Source organism: Amphibalanus amphitrite, unplaced genomic scaffold (assembly GCF_019059575.1).
Source record: "Amphibalanus amphitrite isolate SeventyFive unplaced genomic scaffold, NRLGWU_Aamphi_draft 000070F_arrow, whole genome shotgun sequence".
NCBI classification, from domain to species: Eukaryota; Metazoa; Arthropoda; class Thecostraca; order Balanomorpha; family Balanidae; genus Amphibalanus; species Amphibalanus amphitrite.
The window spans coordinates 1,010,962-1,026,503 of record NW_024881566.1 but is presented as its reverse complement, the minus strand read 5'-3'; the positions used below and the strand labels follow the sequence as shown (position 1 = coordinate 1,026,503).

Genomic DNA, 15,542 nt, shown 5'->3' with positions numbered 1-15,542 from the left:
ATTGCGCGTCGAATGATATGTAAAACGAGTGAGTAACGGCTGGGGAAAGGCAAGATTTAACACAAAACATGATTTTGCCCCCCAACCGAAAATGTCTGGCGACGCCTATGCCCCCCCCCTCGCGATTGGCTCCTATGGCACCTAGAAACACCAAATTTGGTAGGTAGGTGGGCCCCCTGAAGTTCTCTCCCCTGTGCAAATTTGGTTGCTCTAGGTCAATATTTAGGGGGGTTTTGGGGGGTATAAATGTAAAAATTTCGCTAAAAACAGGTCAAAAGTTTTTCGCTTATAGCTTTTGATCTAATTAAGATAGCGCAAAAAGAAAAGCACCAGTGAACTCAGCACGTCAAGGCGCGTCGAATGATATACTTTTTAGCCTGCTTAACCCGCGCCCCACTGGGGTCTGCGTATAACACGCCCTACTGGGGGGGGGGGGGGGCTATTCATAGCCCCCCCTCCTAACTCCGAAACTACTGGGCGATCGTCAAAATTCAAACGGCGTCTGATAGCCCCGGAAAAACTGTCGGGCGAAACCTAATTTCATTGACCTCGAGGTCACTGATGACGTCACAGGTCAGGTCAAAGTAAAAATTATTAGCATTTTGGCTTCTTCACGTTTTGGGCTCTAGCCGCCGTCTTACAAGTCAGATCAGGCTCATTTTTGGTTCACACACTCGTGAACAGATGCTCTAGATACTCTGAGGGTACCAAACTTGTACTTTGATTTTCAGGTCAAGGTCAGGTCATCACGGGTCACGAAAATATTATATCATCCGTCGGTCACGTGACACATGTTTTATGGTCCATTTAGGCCAAACATTTCGAATTTGATGTCGTCTGTGTCATGCGAGGTCATTTTGAGTCAAATTTAGCTTAGGTCAGGTCACTTTTAGCCCTCGCACGACCAGGCCATTTCTCATAACACGAACGACCAGGGGGGTTGTTACGACCCCCCCTGGCGTTTCGAAACGGAAGGTCGTAGAGCTTAGCGGAAAAAACCAACGGATTGCTCTCAACGAGATCTCGCGATTGGTGGTATATTTTTTGGTCCTAGGTCAACATTTGACCTACTTATGACCGGTCAAAGGTCAAATTTTCGGAAAAATCTAACTTTTTCAGATTTCCGCGCCGATTGCGGCAAAACGGTAAGAGATATCGACTTGAAACCTTCACTAACGTGATCCTTGATCAATTCTCTATCGTTTGGTGTGTATTTCGATGTCATAACTTTAAAAATGATGCGTTGGGAGCATCGGAAGTCTGCAAGGTCATTTGTCCATTGGGTCACGTCAGGCGTGTGACGTCACTGACCTGACCCTGACCCAAAATGAACTACAAGAAACAACCGACGATGCCTGAAATGGATAGCAAATTCGAATTTAGGGCATCAAAATACCCCGAAATGGCATACAAGTGCAAGTACAAGTACAAGTGCCTTTTTAGTTATGTGACTGCATCCGTAAGTGGGCTCTTTGTGCCTGTGGGTGTCTTGGTCCTAATAAACACATAAACACAAGAAGTCATTACAGGTCAACCGAGGTCAATGACCTTACCTTGACCTTTAGTGACCTTCAAAATGTCAACGGACATTGTGCCAATGTCAAATCAGCCAGTTGTGATTCTATAAAACAATCCATCAGTGCGTCAGGGCAGTCGGCATTTATACCAATGTGAAGCAATCTCCAATTTAGCGTAAATCTGGCCGGAGGTTGTTCCCTTTATGACGTCATAACTCCGTGACCTGACATGACCTTGACAAAAAATTACCAAAAGTTGCGCAAAGGATGCCCCAAAGGGTACTGAAAATTTGAGCAGGCTATCTGAAACGGTTCGGCGTGTAGCTAAGAAAAACCTCGGGGGGGGGGGGTTGATACAACCCCCCTAGGCGTTCTAGGGTTAGGTCAAAAAAGGTCAAATTTTTAAGTTAAAATTTTTCAACAAAAAATATGTCTATTGGATGCAGTTGGAGCTCAGGAACACGATGGTGCTATTTATATTGGCGTACGATGTCAAATTCGTGCAGAAAAATTGATTTGAAAAATCAATAATTGTTAATTTTTGGCAATAATGCGTATAACTTGGCCATTTTTGAAGATATTTAGCTAAAACTTGCTAGAGTTAGTCATAAAAATGCGTTCTATCACATATATTCCGGTTTTTTCGAGAAGTCAAAAAATGTTTGAAAAAAAATGTAAAAATATAAGTTTTGAATTTTATTATATCAAATTTTCGAAATTTTCAAAATTTCGAAAATCCGAGATAGCAGTTTGATAGCGCAGTCTATTCTGAGTCCTCTCATGCAAAGAAATTGGATCTAGCTTAAAAACTGAGCTCTTGGGAGCGATTGCCGTGGTTCAATGTTTTGCGTCGAAATCGGCCGAACATGACGTCACTCTGACGTCATTTCCGGCCGACCTATGGTAGGTACGAAGTTCAAATTTTGACACAAGGTGTCAAATGGATGCAGCCGAAGGTACTTAAAGTTTGGCGTCGATACGTCAAGCGGTTTGGAAGTTATGGCAGAAAAACGGGAGGGGGGGGGCTATAAATGTGGGGCGCGGGTTAAGTGTACTTAAAGTTTTTCTTAAATTTTAAGTAAACTTAAATTGATAAATTAAGTTCAAGTTAACCAAATTGCATCATATCGCATATCATTCGATTCGGCTGATCACTAGGAACACAATGATACCATTTTGTAAGCTCTAGCGTCGTTATGTGCCAAGTTATTGGCAAAAACGTCATTTGACCTCAGTTGACCTCATTTGACCTGACCCATGGATAAGTACACCAAACAAAGAAGCACCAAGTGACCTGCTGTTAAGTACTGTGGTTTCAAAGCACAAAAGTGATAGAACGAAGCGGATATCTCCAGTATTTTCCGAATTTAGTATTTTCCCATAGGCTTAACATTACGACGTAATGACCTCTAACTGACCTCAGGTCAGTGACCTAAAAAAACCCGAACTATATGTTATACAACTCGGTGAACTTGGCACATCCTGAAAGTTTGAAGGAAATCAGTCCAAAACTGTGAGTTGGACAGGTGCAAAAAGAAAATTGAAATTTGACCATGACCTTGTACCGGTTTTTCTGAACTGGTGACCTGACCCAAGGTCACCCGGACCTGAAATTCTCAGGTCATATGTAAAAAGGTTGCCCCATAGGCTGTGCCAAATTTGGCGGCGCTGCGCGCCGCCGTTTTTACGCTATCTTCGAAAAACCTTAGGGGGGGGAGGTCGCATCGACCCCCCTGCCAGGGCGAGGGTTAAGGCGTGGTTGCATGGGGAATGGGGATTCGTGGTGATTCTGTTATCAACGATCCCGCTGCGCTTGAAAACAACAAAATTAGCGGGCCTGTGCAGTGTGCAAAGACAACATGTGTAAAATCGGCAGTGAAAAACAAAATTAGTTACAGCGGTGAAAGCTACAAAGATACATAACATGCCACTAAATGTATCAATACGCAAGTGTGAAACACCAAATAACACCCTGTTTTATATTTAGATTGCAGGTACCGTGCCTTATTGCACGCTTGTCTGGCTTTTGAGCCTCAGCCAGATTTCATCTTAGGCAGGAAATGAAAAGTCTGAGGAAAAGAACGATGGTGCGCCCAGGAGAAACGCCCTCTCCTCTTTCAGCCGGAGACGGCGCCCGTATTCACGTGTTGCTGCGGACTGCGTGGATAGCGGAGAACGTGTCGGTCTTGGTAGACTGTGCCGCGCTACAGCAGAGTATTGCGGGCCAGCCTACCAGCGCAGAGCACTACCGCCGCGTCCGCCGCGTCAGCGTTGTGGCTATGCAGTGGGACGAAACATTAGGACGAGGTGCTGGGCAAATTAATGCGACGCTCATCGCTCGCTCATCAGTGCTCCCACCTCCCGGCCAATCTGGCAGCCACCGCACACCACAATCACCTTTACGCACGGCCGGAGCTCCCCGCCCACTAACGCGCCCGCCCCACACACACGAAGGCGAGGCAATCAGCTCCGCACCGCGGCCCTGAAGACTGGCTGGTGCCGGAGTGTCCCGTACTGTCGCGGTTCCAGTGCTGTCCCAGTCCCGTCCTGTCCCAGTCCCGTTCTGTCCCAGTCCCGTCCTGTCCCAGTCCCGTCCTGTCCCAGTCCCGTCCTGTCCCAGTCCCGTTCTGTCCCAGTCCCGTCCTGTCCCAGTCCCGTCCTGTCCCAGTCCCGTCCTGTCCCAGTCCCTACCTGTCCCAGTCCCGTCCTGTCCCAGTCCCGTCCTGTCCCAGTCCCGTCCTGTCCCAGTCCCGTCCTGTCCCAGTCCCGTCCTGTTCCAGTCCCGTCCTGTCCCAGTCCCGTCCTGTCCCAGTCCCGTCCTGTCCCAGTCCCGTCCTGTCTCAGTCCCGTCCTGTCCCAGTCCCGTCCTGTCCCAGTCCCGTCCTGTCCCAGTCCCGTCCTGTCCCAGTACCGTGCTGTCCCAGTCCCCTACCTGTTCCGGTCCCGTCCTGTCCCAGTCCCGTCCTGTCCCAGTCCCGTCCTGTCCCAGTCCCGTCCTGTCTCAGTCCCGTCCTGTCCCAGTCCCGTCCTGTCCCAGTCCCGTCCTGTCCCAGTCCCGTCCTGTCCCAGTCCCCTACCTGTTCCGGTCCCGTCCTGTCCCAGTCCCGTCCTGTCCCAGTCCCGTCCTGTCCCAGTTCCGTCCTGTCCCAGTCCCGTCCTGTCCCAGTTCCGTCCTGTCCCAGTCCCGTCCTGTCCCACTCCCGTTATATCCCAGTCCCGTCCTGTCCCAGTCCCGTCCTGTCCGTGCCCCGTCCCGTCCCATGTCCCGGTCCCGTCCTGTTCCAGTCCCGTGCTGTCCCAGTCCCGTCCTGTCCCAGTCCCGTGCTGTCCCAGTCCCATCCCTTCCCGTCTGGTCCCGTCCTGTCCCAGTCCCGTCCTGTCCCAGTCCCGTTCTGTCCCAGTCCCGTCCTGTCGCGGTTCCAGTCCTGTCCCAGTCCCGTCCTGTCCCAGTCCCGTCCTGTCCCAGTCCCGTCCTGTCGCAGTCCCGTCCTGTCCTGTCCCAGTCCCAGTCCCGTCCCGTCCTGTCCCAGATCTGTCTGTCAGTCCGTCATTGGGCTCCCACAGGGGCGGGGCGTCCCGTGGTGCGTGCCAAATACAATCATGGCTCTGTCCGCCAGTCCTGTTCCATCTGATAGGCAGTCGGCGGGACTGATTTGGCGGCGGTCGCCGCGGCCCCGGCGCAATATCGTCCACGAGGCCGCGGTAGCACGGACAGAAGATATGGCTGAGTCACGGGAAGCCCCGCAGCGCCCCCCCCCCCAGTCCCCCCCCGGAGGAGGGCTTCCCGGTGAGTGACCGAGAGGGGTGTGGATGGCTAGACGATAGGGAAAACTCACACGCACAAACGACAAAGAAACGCGTAAGCTGGAACAAAACTCGCCCATACCCCAGCATAGGGAAGCGGTATAGGTAAGCGGAACATGCCTATTGTTTGGGATACTGTACGTACAGGAGCCTGCAAGCACCCACAGAGGGTCCCACGCCACTGACAGTCGACATTCTACCGTCCCCGTGCAGCCTAGACTGCCGAGGGCGCCGCTCTACTCACGGTCGCAGGTGTACCCGTTGTCGTTCAGCACGTAGCCGGGCCTGCAGTCGCACTCGTAGGTGCCGTCGTGGAGGTTGAAGCACGTGTGGTCACACGCGCTGCCGTGTGAACAGGTGCCTGAAATAGTGGAGAGACACCGGTCAGACGAAAGAGACTTTGACGGACGGGCACGACAATCCGCCATAACTTGTAACGAGCAATGAAGTTTCAAGTACGTGGACGATGTGCTAACTTTTTATTACGTTTTAACATATTGCATCGTGACGGGTATTTCTTGGTTATTTCCGCCAAAAACATTTTTTTGCGTTTTGTTGGTTTCGTTTATTCATTTGCATTATTTGCTTATTATCTACCTGCTTTTCGAAACTTGTCAATCGAATTATACATAGCGTTAGATACATATCTTTCGGTGTCACTCGCTTCAGAAGAACAACAGGCAGAACACGGCACGCGCGTCAACTGTTGTTGGAGCCAACAACCTGGCTGCGCTCGTGTAATTCCGCAAGAACAGCCGTGTTATTGCTCCGTCCCGCAGAAAACAGCCGGGGAGGTGCGGTATTTGGCCGACTCGTATCCCCGCTAACCCCACCTTGTCATCCCAGGGTGAGGAAAATTTTTGCAGTTCGTAGTCTGGGCCACCGGCGCAAAAACATGTGGTATGGATGTGAGTGCCGTTATGTCTCGCTCACTCCACACTGCTATTTGCTCAAAAACATCCACTGTGCTGCCGACAGAGCGAGTCTCGGGCGAGAAAGGCACGCTCGTGAATAGTGTTTTGATCGTACGACCACCAAATGGATTGCCCAATCCCTGTATCTGCAGGCGGGCTGCGAGCTCAACGTGAGGCGATACGTTATAACTATTTGATTCAAGGCAACAGTTGGCATAACCGTTTCACTGGATTGGGTTGTGGGGCCAGAAACGCAAAACAGGCAATGCGTAGAAAGGATGAAATTTATTCACCTGGTCACTGTGTGATCTGCAAGTTGCATTGTGTGCCATGTGCAGTGTACAATACATGTACAAAATAACACATACATTTATATGTAGATAAGACTTAGAGCTCTGTGCTCTTGCGGCCACCAGCCACCTGTACTTATGGTGCACTTACACACTTATATGTAAGTAGGTAGGTAAGTAGACAAGTAGGTACATTTACATGTAAGTAGTACACCTACCTACTTTGTACATAAAACTATTTTTGCCACATATGGCAAAAATACTTTTTTGAAGCCTGCATTGCCACGATCAGTGACCAGTGCACAGTGGGCCGATATGCCATTCTAGCGCGACAGGGCCTGAATCTTCGAACGGAACCCTTGGTTTTTCGCGAGTAATTCACGTAAAAAGCGGCCGATCGCAACGAAACTTTCAGTACCCTCGCGATAACTACTTTTACAGCTAAGCTGAAAATTTCATGACCCTGACCTTCATGATCTTTGACCTGTGACCTTCTGTCGAGACCATGTTTGGCCGGAATCGCGATTCAGCGTATGTCGGCTCGCATTAGCCGCTGGTTTGCAGTCTTTTCTTGGTTTAAAGCGTTCAAACATGGGATATTATGTTGCTCCCATGCATTAGAATGGGTGTCAAGGTCACCAGAAGGTCAGGTAAGGTCATTGACCTTTGATGACCTTGGTTCACTTTTTCGAGTTTTACATGTTTCTAGGCTAGTTTTTGGAGCTGAATTCGAATCTAGCAACCATTTGAATATTTACTATGTAGCTTTGGTGCCTTCGTAACATGTTACAAAGCTGTCAGAGGCGGTTGCCACCTACTGCAAATACCCGGCAAAACCCTTAGTAGTTGACCTGACCTGACCTGACCCGACCTGGCCTTAATGTATGAAGACATCATCTATGACCGTAAATAATATTATATTCGTGATCAGCACCCAAAAAAACCATAGCAGCCACCCTTTACGACGTTCTAACAGGTCCCGATTTTCCCGACTTTTGGGTCATTGACCTGACCTGGAAGGTCAATCGATGACCTAGGACCTTACAATTGGGTATCATCAGCTTCCTCTTGTCACGGGCAACACGCTCGTCTTTTCCGCGAAGCTCTAGCTCGATCAGGGGCGAAACGGCGGGGGGTCCAACGGACCCCTTCTATACGTTCGCGGCTGGAAAAACACAACTAGGGGCGAGGGTTAAGCCAAATCTGAGGGCTTATTTCAGAAAGACCGCTAAAAGAGCAATTGAATGCACTTTTCCGCGACGATGTAGCTCTATTGGTCCCCGATGTAAGAGCCGGTTTTCGATAAATGTTGATAAATGCAACCTTTGATGACCTCTGGTGACGTGACCTTTGACCTGACCTAGAAATGACTAATTACTCCATCTGGAATTTCGGGCGCTCTTTCGAATGCCACTTACTACGTGTCGCTATGTGGCCCAAGAGCCGAGTTAGAAGGGGAGTGTTCAATCAGCACCTCCCGGCCCGGCGCGTTTGACGCCGAGCACCGGTTCGGCGCGGGTTGATGTTTGGCTGCTACATCCAAAGTCGCAAAAAGTCGCAAAAAATGACTGTCGGATCTTGTAGTGCAAGGAATCGTTGACATGTAGCGAGATTTTCGAAGCGGTACTTTGCGGTACTTTTTTTTAAAAGTCTATTTGTGTGTGACATCAATTATGTGAAATTATATTTTCGTCTTTAAATCTTTGCGGTGCCAATACATCATAACCAAGTAAGAGTTCGCCATTTTCATGTGGTTAGGTGTGTTCTGCAGACCCTGAGCTATCGTTTGATGTATATAAATGTGGAATTCCTCCTCAAATTGTGATTGTTTTCGTGGATCAAAGATACGTTGTCGAAGAGTGCGGGGGACGAGTTCGGTCCAAACGATTCCGAAGTTCGTGTTTAAGCTGAGTTTTCGCCATGAAATAGCCATTGTGTTGGAAAATAAAGACCACAGCAATGTAGTATGATCATTTTTGAACAAATTGGTATAGGTTTCATTGCACATCCACAAAGTTCGATTTTTTTTACCCATGTCGTGCTAGACCTGGCGATCGGCCCTATGTGCAGTGGTGTGACAGGTTCAACATCACTACCGGTCGTATCACTGGGAAATACCTACTGGCCAAGGTGACCTACGTACTGCTCGGTATAATTACTTGTGCAGCGTGGGACATCCTGCAGATCGTCTCGGACTAACGCTTGATGCGTGCCTGATAATAAGACAGTGACACGCACACGCTCGCTGCGGTTTAGCGGTTTCTGATCCGTCTGAGCGTCACTGGCGGTGCATGTTCCGTGTTCAGTCCCCTTCCCCCTCCCCCACCAATCGACTGGCAGACGGCTTGGTCGGCGGCGGCCGCCTGTTTTCCAGCCCGACCCGTCCCAGCGGACTTGTTTCCGTCACGGCCCACCGATCTGCGAGACGGCCGAACGGCGCCCCTGTCACCGGCCCCCACTTTACTGCCGAGCGGCCGCAGACGATACGGGAGTCCGACGCGACCGGCCGAGACGCCAGAGCTCGGTAAAAACGGCGACCGCGCTCAGCACGCCACTGGAAGTCGTGCCGCCGCTCGGTCGCTGTTGGCCGGACTATGAGCGGCTCTCAAGGCCCCATCGCGTGACCTGTCGGTGCCGTGGGGGCGACGGTCGGACAGCCGACTCGTTATGGTCGCCGGCCAGGTGAGGTCGGCAGCCACCGGTCAGTTGAGCCGGGCGCTCAGTTGTGAGCCGGCAGCGGCCAGTCAGTTGAGCCGGGCGCTCAGTTGTGAGCCGGCAGCGGCCCGTCAGTTGACGCAGGCGCTCAGTTCAGTTGAGCCTGCCGTTCAGTTGAGCCTGCCGTTAGCGACTCAGCCGAGCGCTGCCACTGCCGTGTGTCGAGCGGCGTCAATAGGCGTTGTCAAGGCAACCAGACGACGCGGTGACGCAAACGTCGACCTAGAGTCGCAACAAAGACGCCGCAAATAGGCGACAGCGGTGCATAGGCCTGGGACCAAGCCGAACAGTTCGTTTCCTGACAGCCTTAAACAATATTGCAACTTCGTACTTGCAAAACAAGCTGCTCTCGGATGATCTTGCAAAACATCAATATATATTGACATTACTGATAGCACAATGCATAGCAACTTAAAAAGCTAATGGAGTTCATAAGCACATAACAACCAAATTGAATGGTTACTCCAGGCTGCTCTGTACACTGCGCATTATTGCGCATGAACTTGTAAGCAACGAGACATACGCTGTTTGTATTCCTAGAACTATCTGGTAGCAGGATATAACACAGAAATAATAATCATATTTACCATGAACTACACTAATACATCAGTAAGAGAGCCACGTCAGAACTTCTGGAGCACGTCACAGCTCTGTCTGGAGTCGACGGCTTCATAAACCGATATGAATGCATTAGCCGATGACTGCGGTGCATATCCCGCAGTGCAGTGGCCGGGCTGAGGCCGTTCAGAATGGATTCAGCGGACGGTTTCAGTCAGAAATGTCAGAATGACATGCTCTCAGACGATCTGTGCCACCGCTACAATACAGGGGAGTGGAGTACTCGTACGCGCTTTGTGGTTCGTTTGAGTAGGCTGTGAGCGCTGCCGAAGGTGATCAATTAGACCAGCTAAGCTATCCTGACTTGAGGACGCGTGTTCCATAGGGCACGCTAAAAGGAAGAAATCTTTAAGAATCTACATAAAAAATAGTTAGTCTCATATTGTATCTAAGCATTCTAATTGGATATCTGAATATTAGCTACGCGTAAGAACTACCTGACTTTTTTCAAAGCTCTTGATCATATTTCAATCACATTGAAAAGCGTTTTTGGTACGACAAAGCACATCTTACAGGCCTTTAGATACAGATCAGGCCAATGTCAAAAACCTACCAAACTCGGTAGGTACGCTGTACCTTTGTAAGCCATTATTCGAATCTGAGGATAGGCTAGAAAATTTAGGACCTTGGCTAGAAATATTAACACATATTTATCATGCTCTTAAAATCGCCGCACGAGCCATTTCATGCCCCCATTCCTCTCAGCCCAGATTGGAAGCAAAGCTGTGGAAAAATAGAGCTCAGGCCCGGCGCCGTTGTTTGCAGACTTGGCCGCACGTGCCGGTGAGGGGCGGGAGAAAACATCACGCTGCGGCTGCCCTCGTCCCACTCCCTCCTATTGGATAAACACCTCTCCCAGGGGACGGAGACGGGGAATCGACCTGCCGGCTCCGAGCTCCCCGGAGAGCACTGGGATCCGCGGCGGGGACGGCAGGAGCGGCAACCTTCTGCTGCTGGCTGCCGGAGGCCACCCGGGAGCTCCCGGCGCCGCCGCCCCTCGCTGAGGTCCCTCCTCTCCCTGCCGGCGGCTGAGGTCCCCTCCTTGGTCCCCTCCTCCCCTGCCGTCCCTGGCTGAGCTCCCCTCCACCGGCTCCCCAGCAGACGGTGGCCTCTCATCGATTGGCTCCGAGGCACGTGCCGCCAACACCCGAGAGGACGGCGCCGAATCGGACCCGGCCCGAGAGGACGCCGACGAATCGGAACAGTACAGACAGTGGTGATAAAATAGCCGCCCAGGTGCTTGGAACGGATAAGGAAAAACAGAACTTTGAGCAAACAAGTGAAACTTTGCCTTGCTCTCGCAGAAAACACCACACAAAGACTCGTGCAGTCACCGGTAAGATTGAACTGCAGGCGTCTGCTTAAGTACAATGCCAAAGCTATTGGAATGAATTTTTTAAATTTCTTTGGAGAAGGTATTCTGCAAATTCACCTTTGTGTTTGGTAAAATGTATCCTGAAACATCGGTCCTACCGTGATAGCAACAACTTCCAGACACATCCAACGCACCATCATACGATTTATGTAAAATTTCAGTTCAGCTGAGCTGAACTCGAGCCCCCACCCTATCTTGTTGGGCTAGGGAAGGGTAGAAGTGCGGCCGTCTTTTTGAACGGGCTGGCTCTGACAAGAACAAATTAGCGCGGCTTTGCAGACCAGGAAATCGGTCTGCCTTTCGGCGTGAACGGTGAACAATGGCTGCGAGCGCAGCGAGACGGTGATTCTTAAATGAAAAGGCCGAGGAAAGATGCTCATCATCTCCCAGGTCTGCAGTTTTTGTGATACATCTCCTACGGTAATAGATCCGTTTGTCTTAGGGTCTGAAATTCTGAATAATGGTACAGCGTAGCGCGCTCTTCGGGGCTCTGCTCTGTACAGGCTGTGTCCCTGGGATCTCTACAGCGCTGCCCGTTGGGTCTGTTTGGTCTGTGCGGCGGTCTGCACTATCCGTTTCGTCCGACCGTGGGCCCCGAGCCGTCAGCTGCAGCTGCTCCAAACCACGGCCTCTACCCTCGCCGCCTCTGTCCACAGCCCAGGGCGGTGTCTGTGTACTCTGCCGTCCCAGCCCGCGACCAGGGACACTTCATGAGCGGCCGACCGCCGGGGGCCGCCAAATCAATGGCTGCCGGCGCCCCCCCCCCCCCCCCAGCTCCCATGTCTCCCGTGTCCGTGTCTCCACTGCCCGCGTCTCCCAACAGACAGCGACGCTGCTGGACATTCTAAAACGGTATATCGACTGGCCTGCTGACTGACGGGGTGGACGGCTGCCGCCGAGCCGACTTCGATATTGGCTGGTCGGTGTGACGCGGGCAGTCCAAGAGCGTCGCTCTCGGGGCCGCTCTGAATATCCGGTCGCCGGCCGGGAACATTAATCGTGCCGGCTCGGGCAGGTCGCCACTGATGGTGCGACCCGGTCAGAGGCACGAACGCCCGCCTTTGGGAGCGGCCGCACCTATAGCAGCGGTGGCGCCGGCGATTGTTGGGCGACACTAGCTCATCCATCAGCTGGTCCGCGCCGCGCCGTCCCGACCGGGCTGACGCACATTAGCGACGGGCCGGAGAGCCGGGCAGATGGCACGGTCAGACACGGAACGGAAACGGAACAGAAACGGAACGGAAACGGAACGGACACGGAACGGAACGGAAACGGAACGGAAACGGAACGGAAACGGAACGGAAACGGAACGGAAACGGAACGGAAACGTCTAACGCTCTTCATTTTTAACTTGCTTGATTTATCTCCAATCAAAAAATGTCATCCGCCTTTTCTATCCTCAGCATTCGCCCATTCTTGTAATTGATGATGTTTTCCGTTTCTGTCTGACAAGAAAACTGCAGTGAGTGCAGAGCTGTAGAAAGTGAATGTCCCTCTGCAGGATGACCGTTTGCCAGGGTATGCCCTTTCCTACCTACGCACAAGTCGCTGTAATGCACTGGTCGCTTGTTGACTCTGCCTAGGTCTCTTGCCTCTTTTTGTCATTATCATTATCATTTTAAAAATCTAATGGACCAAGCGAGCCTAGAGAGGGAACAGAAGGAAAGCGTCGCAGCGTTTTCTCTTTCATTCTATCTCTTCGCATGGGCGCGGGAACTGGGGGGGGGGGGGCAGTGGGGGCGGCCTGTCCCCCCCCCCCCCCCAACTCTGGGGCCGTATAAAAATACCGCACTTTTTTGCAAATTTTTTCTTTTTGTTGTTGAAAAAGCCAAGGAATGCAAAATAAGTGGCCTATCCCCGATGAGAAAACTAGATTTGGGGTACCCTATGGTGATCTATATTATAGTGTGCCATCTGCAGTCTGAAAGTAGTTCCCGCGCCCCTGTCCCTTCGTTTCTTTCTTTCACACATGGAGTGGGCACCTAGCTTATACTCTTGGCGATCCAAAACTTAGGTACTTCATTTACCGGAGCTCATGTTCCATGGACTTTCGAATAAAAGAGGCAACGGAGAAAACACTTGAGACAGAGTCAGACACATGTTACGGACTAAGATGTGTTTCAGAGAGGATGTTTCACGTCTCGAAAACCTCGGACACTACAGTCGATCTTCACCTTCCGCAACTTTCGATTTCTCTGACTTTTTTGATAAATTTTACCAGGTTGGACTTTTATCTTATTGTCTATGAAATAAGGCATGTGAAAGGCGCCACCCAAAATGTCCGTTAAAATGACTTTTGTTGATGGCGTGTCGAATTTAATTTGTTGTGCGGCTCGCTGCTATGGCGACGGAAAGTTTACATCTCGTGATCCATAAAGTCAACTGCAATGCCGTAAGGCGGAACATGCAATAAGCTGTGACAAAACAAACAGCTCATGGTTGCGAGGCATCAATTTACAAAAACGGCTTCGGTAACCAGCGACGACAAATACCTAATACAAATAGGGGAGAGTGGGGATAACTGGGACGCGGGAGAAGTGGGACACCTTCAATATCTTAGTGACCGATTGGACAAACAATTTTGTTTTTGCGTATTTTCTCATGAATTTAGTCTGGGCACGTCACAGCCAAGCGGTTTCCTTTTCCGGTTGCCTGTCTCTGAGATATTGAGTTAGGGTCTAAAATGTGATTTTTTGGCATTTTACTCTAATTCAATTTGCCGCTTATTCAGCGATGTGAAATGTTCAGGCCGTTCACCTTTGAATATCAGTGAAGTCATCTTAATCGTGCAGAAACACTTTTTTATGTATCTGTTATACTTTTTGTGTGGGAGAGCAGCTGAAATAAAAATGACGACTTGGGGAGAACTGGGACAACGTGCCTAAACCCTGTCCCAGTTCTCCCGCATGCAAATGCATGGGAATTTTTTTCAAGGATACTCAGTGCTGTCAGTGTAATTCAAAAAAGATAATCGAGGTGATTTCTTTAGGTGTCAACTTTAAAAACACCTTCTTCGTGATGGGTCATCAAATTTTTATTGTATTCCATTTAAATCACATTTCTCGACCAGTCCCAGTTCTCCCCATCATCTGTCCCACTTCTCCTGGACGTGTCCCAGTTCACCCCATTGTCAACCTTTCCTAAAATTTAATTTTGAGAAGTAACACGTGAACAAACACGCATAAAAACAGTAAAGAATGAAGAAGAAATAAACCGTTTACCAGTAAATGCAATCAATTTACTTAAATCTTAAATATTCTATTTTTTACGATTTTTCAAAGTTGACATCAAAATGATGTCCCACTTCTCCCCAGTCTCCCCTAAGCCCTGTCTTCGGTTTTAGCGACGCGTTGAAATGGCTCTTTCAATCGAATAATATGAAGGACGTAAAACGTATTGCAGTTGAATTGATCAAATAATGGCCCAGAATATAGGGCCTAAACTTGCAGTCAGTAATAACCTCACCATTTTTTTATTTGTGTTTCATAAGAGTCCTTTCAGGGGAATAACTTCAACAAAGGAAAAGAGCATTAGAATAGTCATCAACCATTCACACTACTTAGGTCGTCAATTCAAAGCCACTGTAGCCTCCCTCCACACCAATGCTCCCTCCACACCTCCCTCACCGATCGCACCATCCACCCACCTTGAAACGCGGCCTCGAAGAGCACCTTTCCGTGCGCGCCGGGCACCAACACCGTCACCATCACCGTCACCACCACTGTCACCAGCATCACCATGGCTGTGCGGCCGGGCGGCGGCGGCGCCATGCCGAGCGCGGTGGCCGCTCGGTGACCGCGGGCAGAATGTGCCCCCGGGCTGGAGCCGACCCGTCTGCCGCGTGCCGCTCCAACTGGCAGGTGTGCTATCGATTGGCGGTGCTGCGCGCCGGCGCACTGGCCCCGCCGGCCCGCCCACCGCGCTCCAACAGAGCCCACGGAAGGAGGGGGGATACACGCACTTACGGCGCCAGCAGGCTGTGTTATTGGTATCGCCACAACTACACGCACGCACACACACTGTTTGTGTCTGCAGCCCGATCGAGAGGCTTTCGAGACGGTCATAATGCGACACGTTGTTGCTTATGACTTATCACGCATTTCTTTGTCATGTTTGCAGCATCGTATCAAGTCAGCAGTCTTACAGGCTATAAAAGTGTATTAACTTCAGCATATAATGTGGGGCAAGGTTATTGCGATGACCGCTTCCACAGTACGACAGAATAATAGGTAGGGGAGAGTGGGGCAAAGCGGCCACCCGGGGCAAAGCGGCCACCCATCGTTTTAGCCCTTCATAGCTGGCGTCAGTT

General features: G+C 50.6%; 1 protein-coding gene across 1 annotated transcript in view; it reads right to left on the bottom strand.

Moving 5' to 3' along the window:
• LOC122379082 (pikachurin-like) overlaps positions 1-15,180 on the bottom strand; it is a 54,849-nt gene extending 39,669 nt beyond the window's left edge. Inside the window, exons 1-2 of the mRNA XM_043361013.1 lie at positions 14,880-15,180; positions 5,566-5,682 (exon numbers count right to left, since the gene is read on the bottom strand). Of these exons, the coding sequence (XP_043216948.1) occupies positions 5,566-5,682; positions 14,880-15,003 (241 nt within the window). The 5' untranslated portion in view covers positions 15,004-15,180. The remainder of the gene's footprint in view (positions 1-5,565; positions 5,683-14,879) is intronic.
• Between the last annotated feature and the right edge of the window lie 362 nt (positions 15,181-15,542).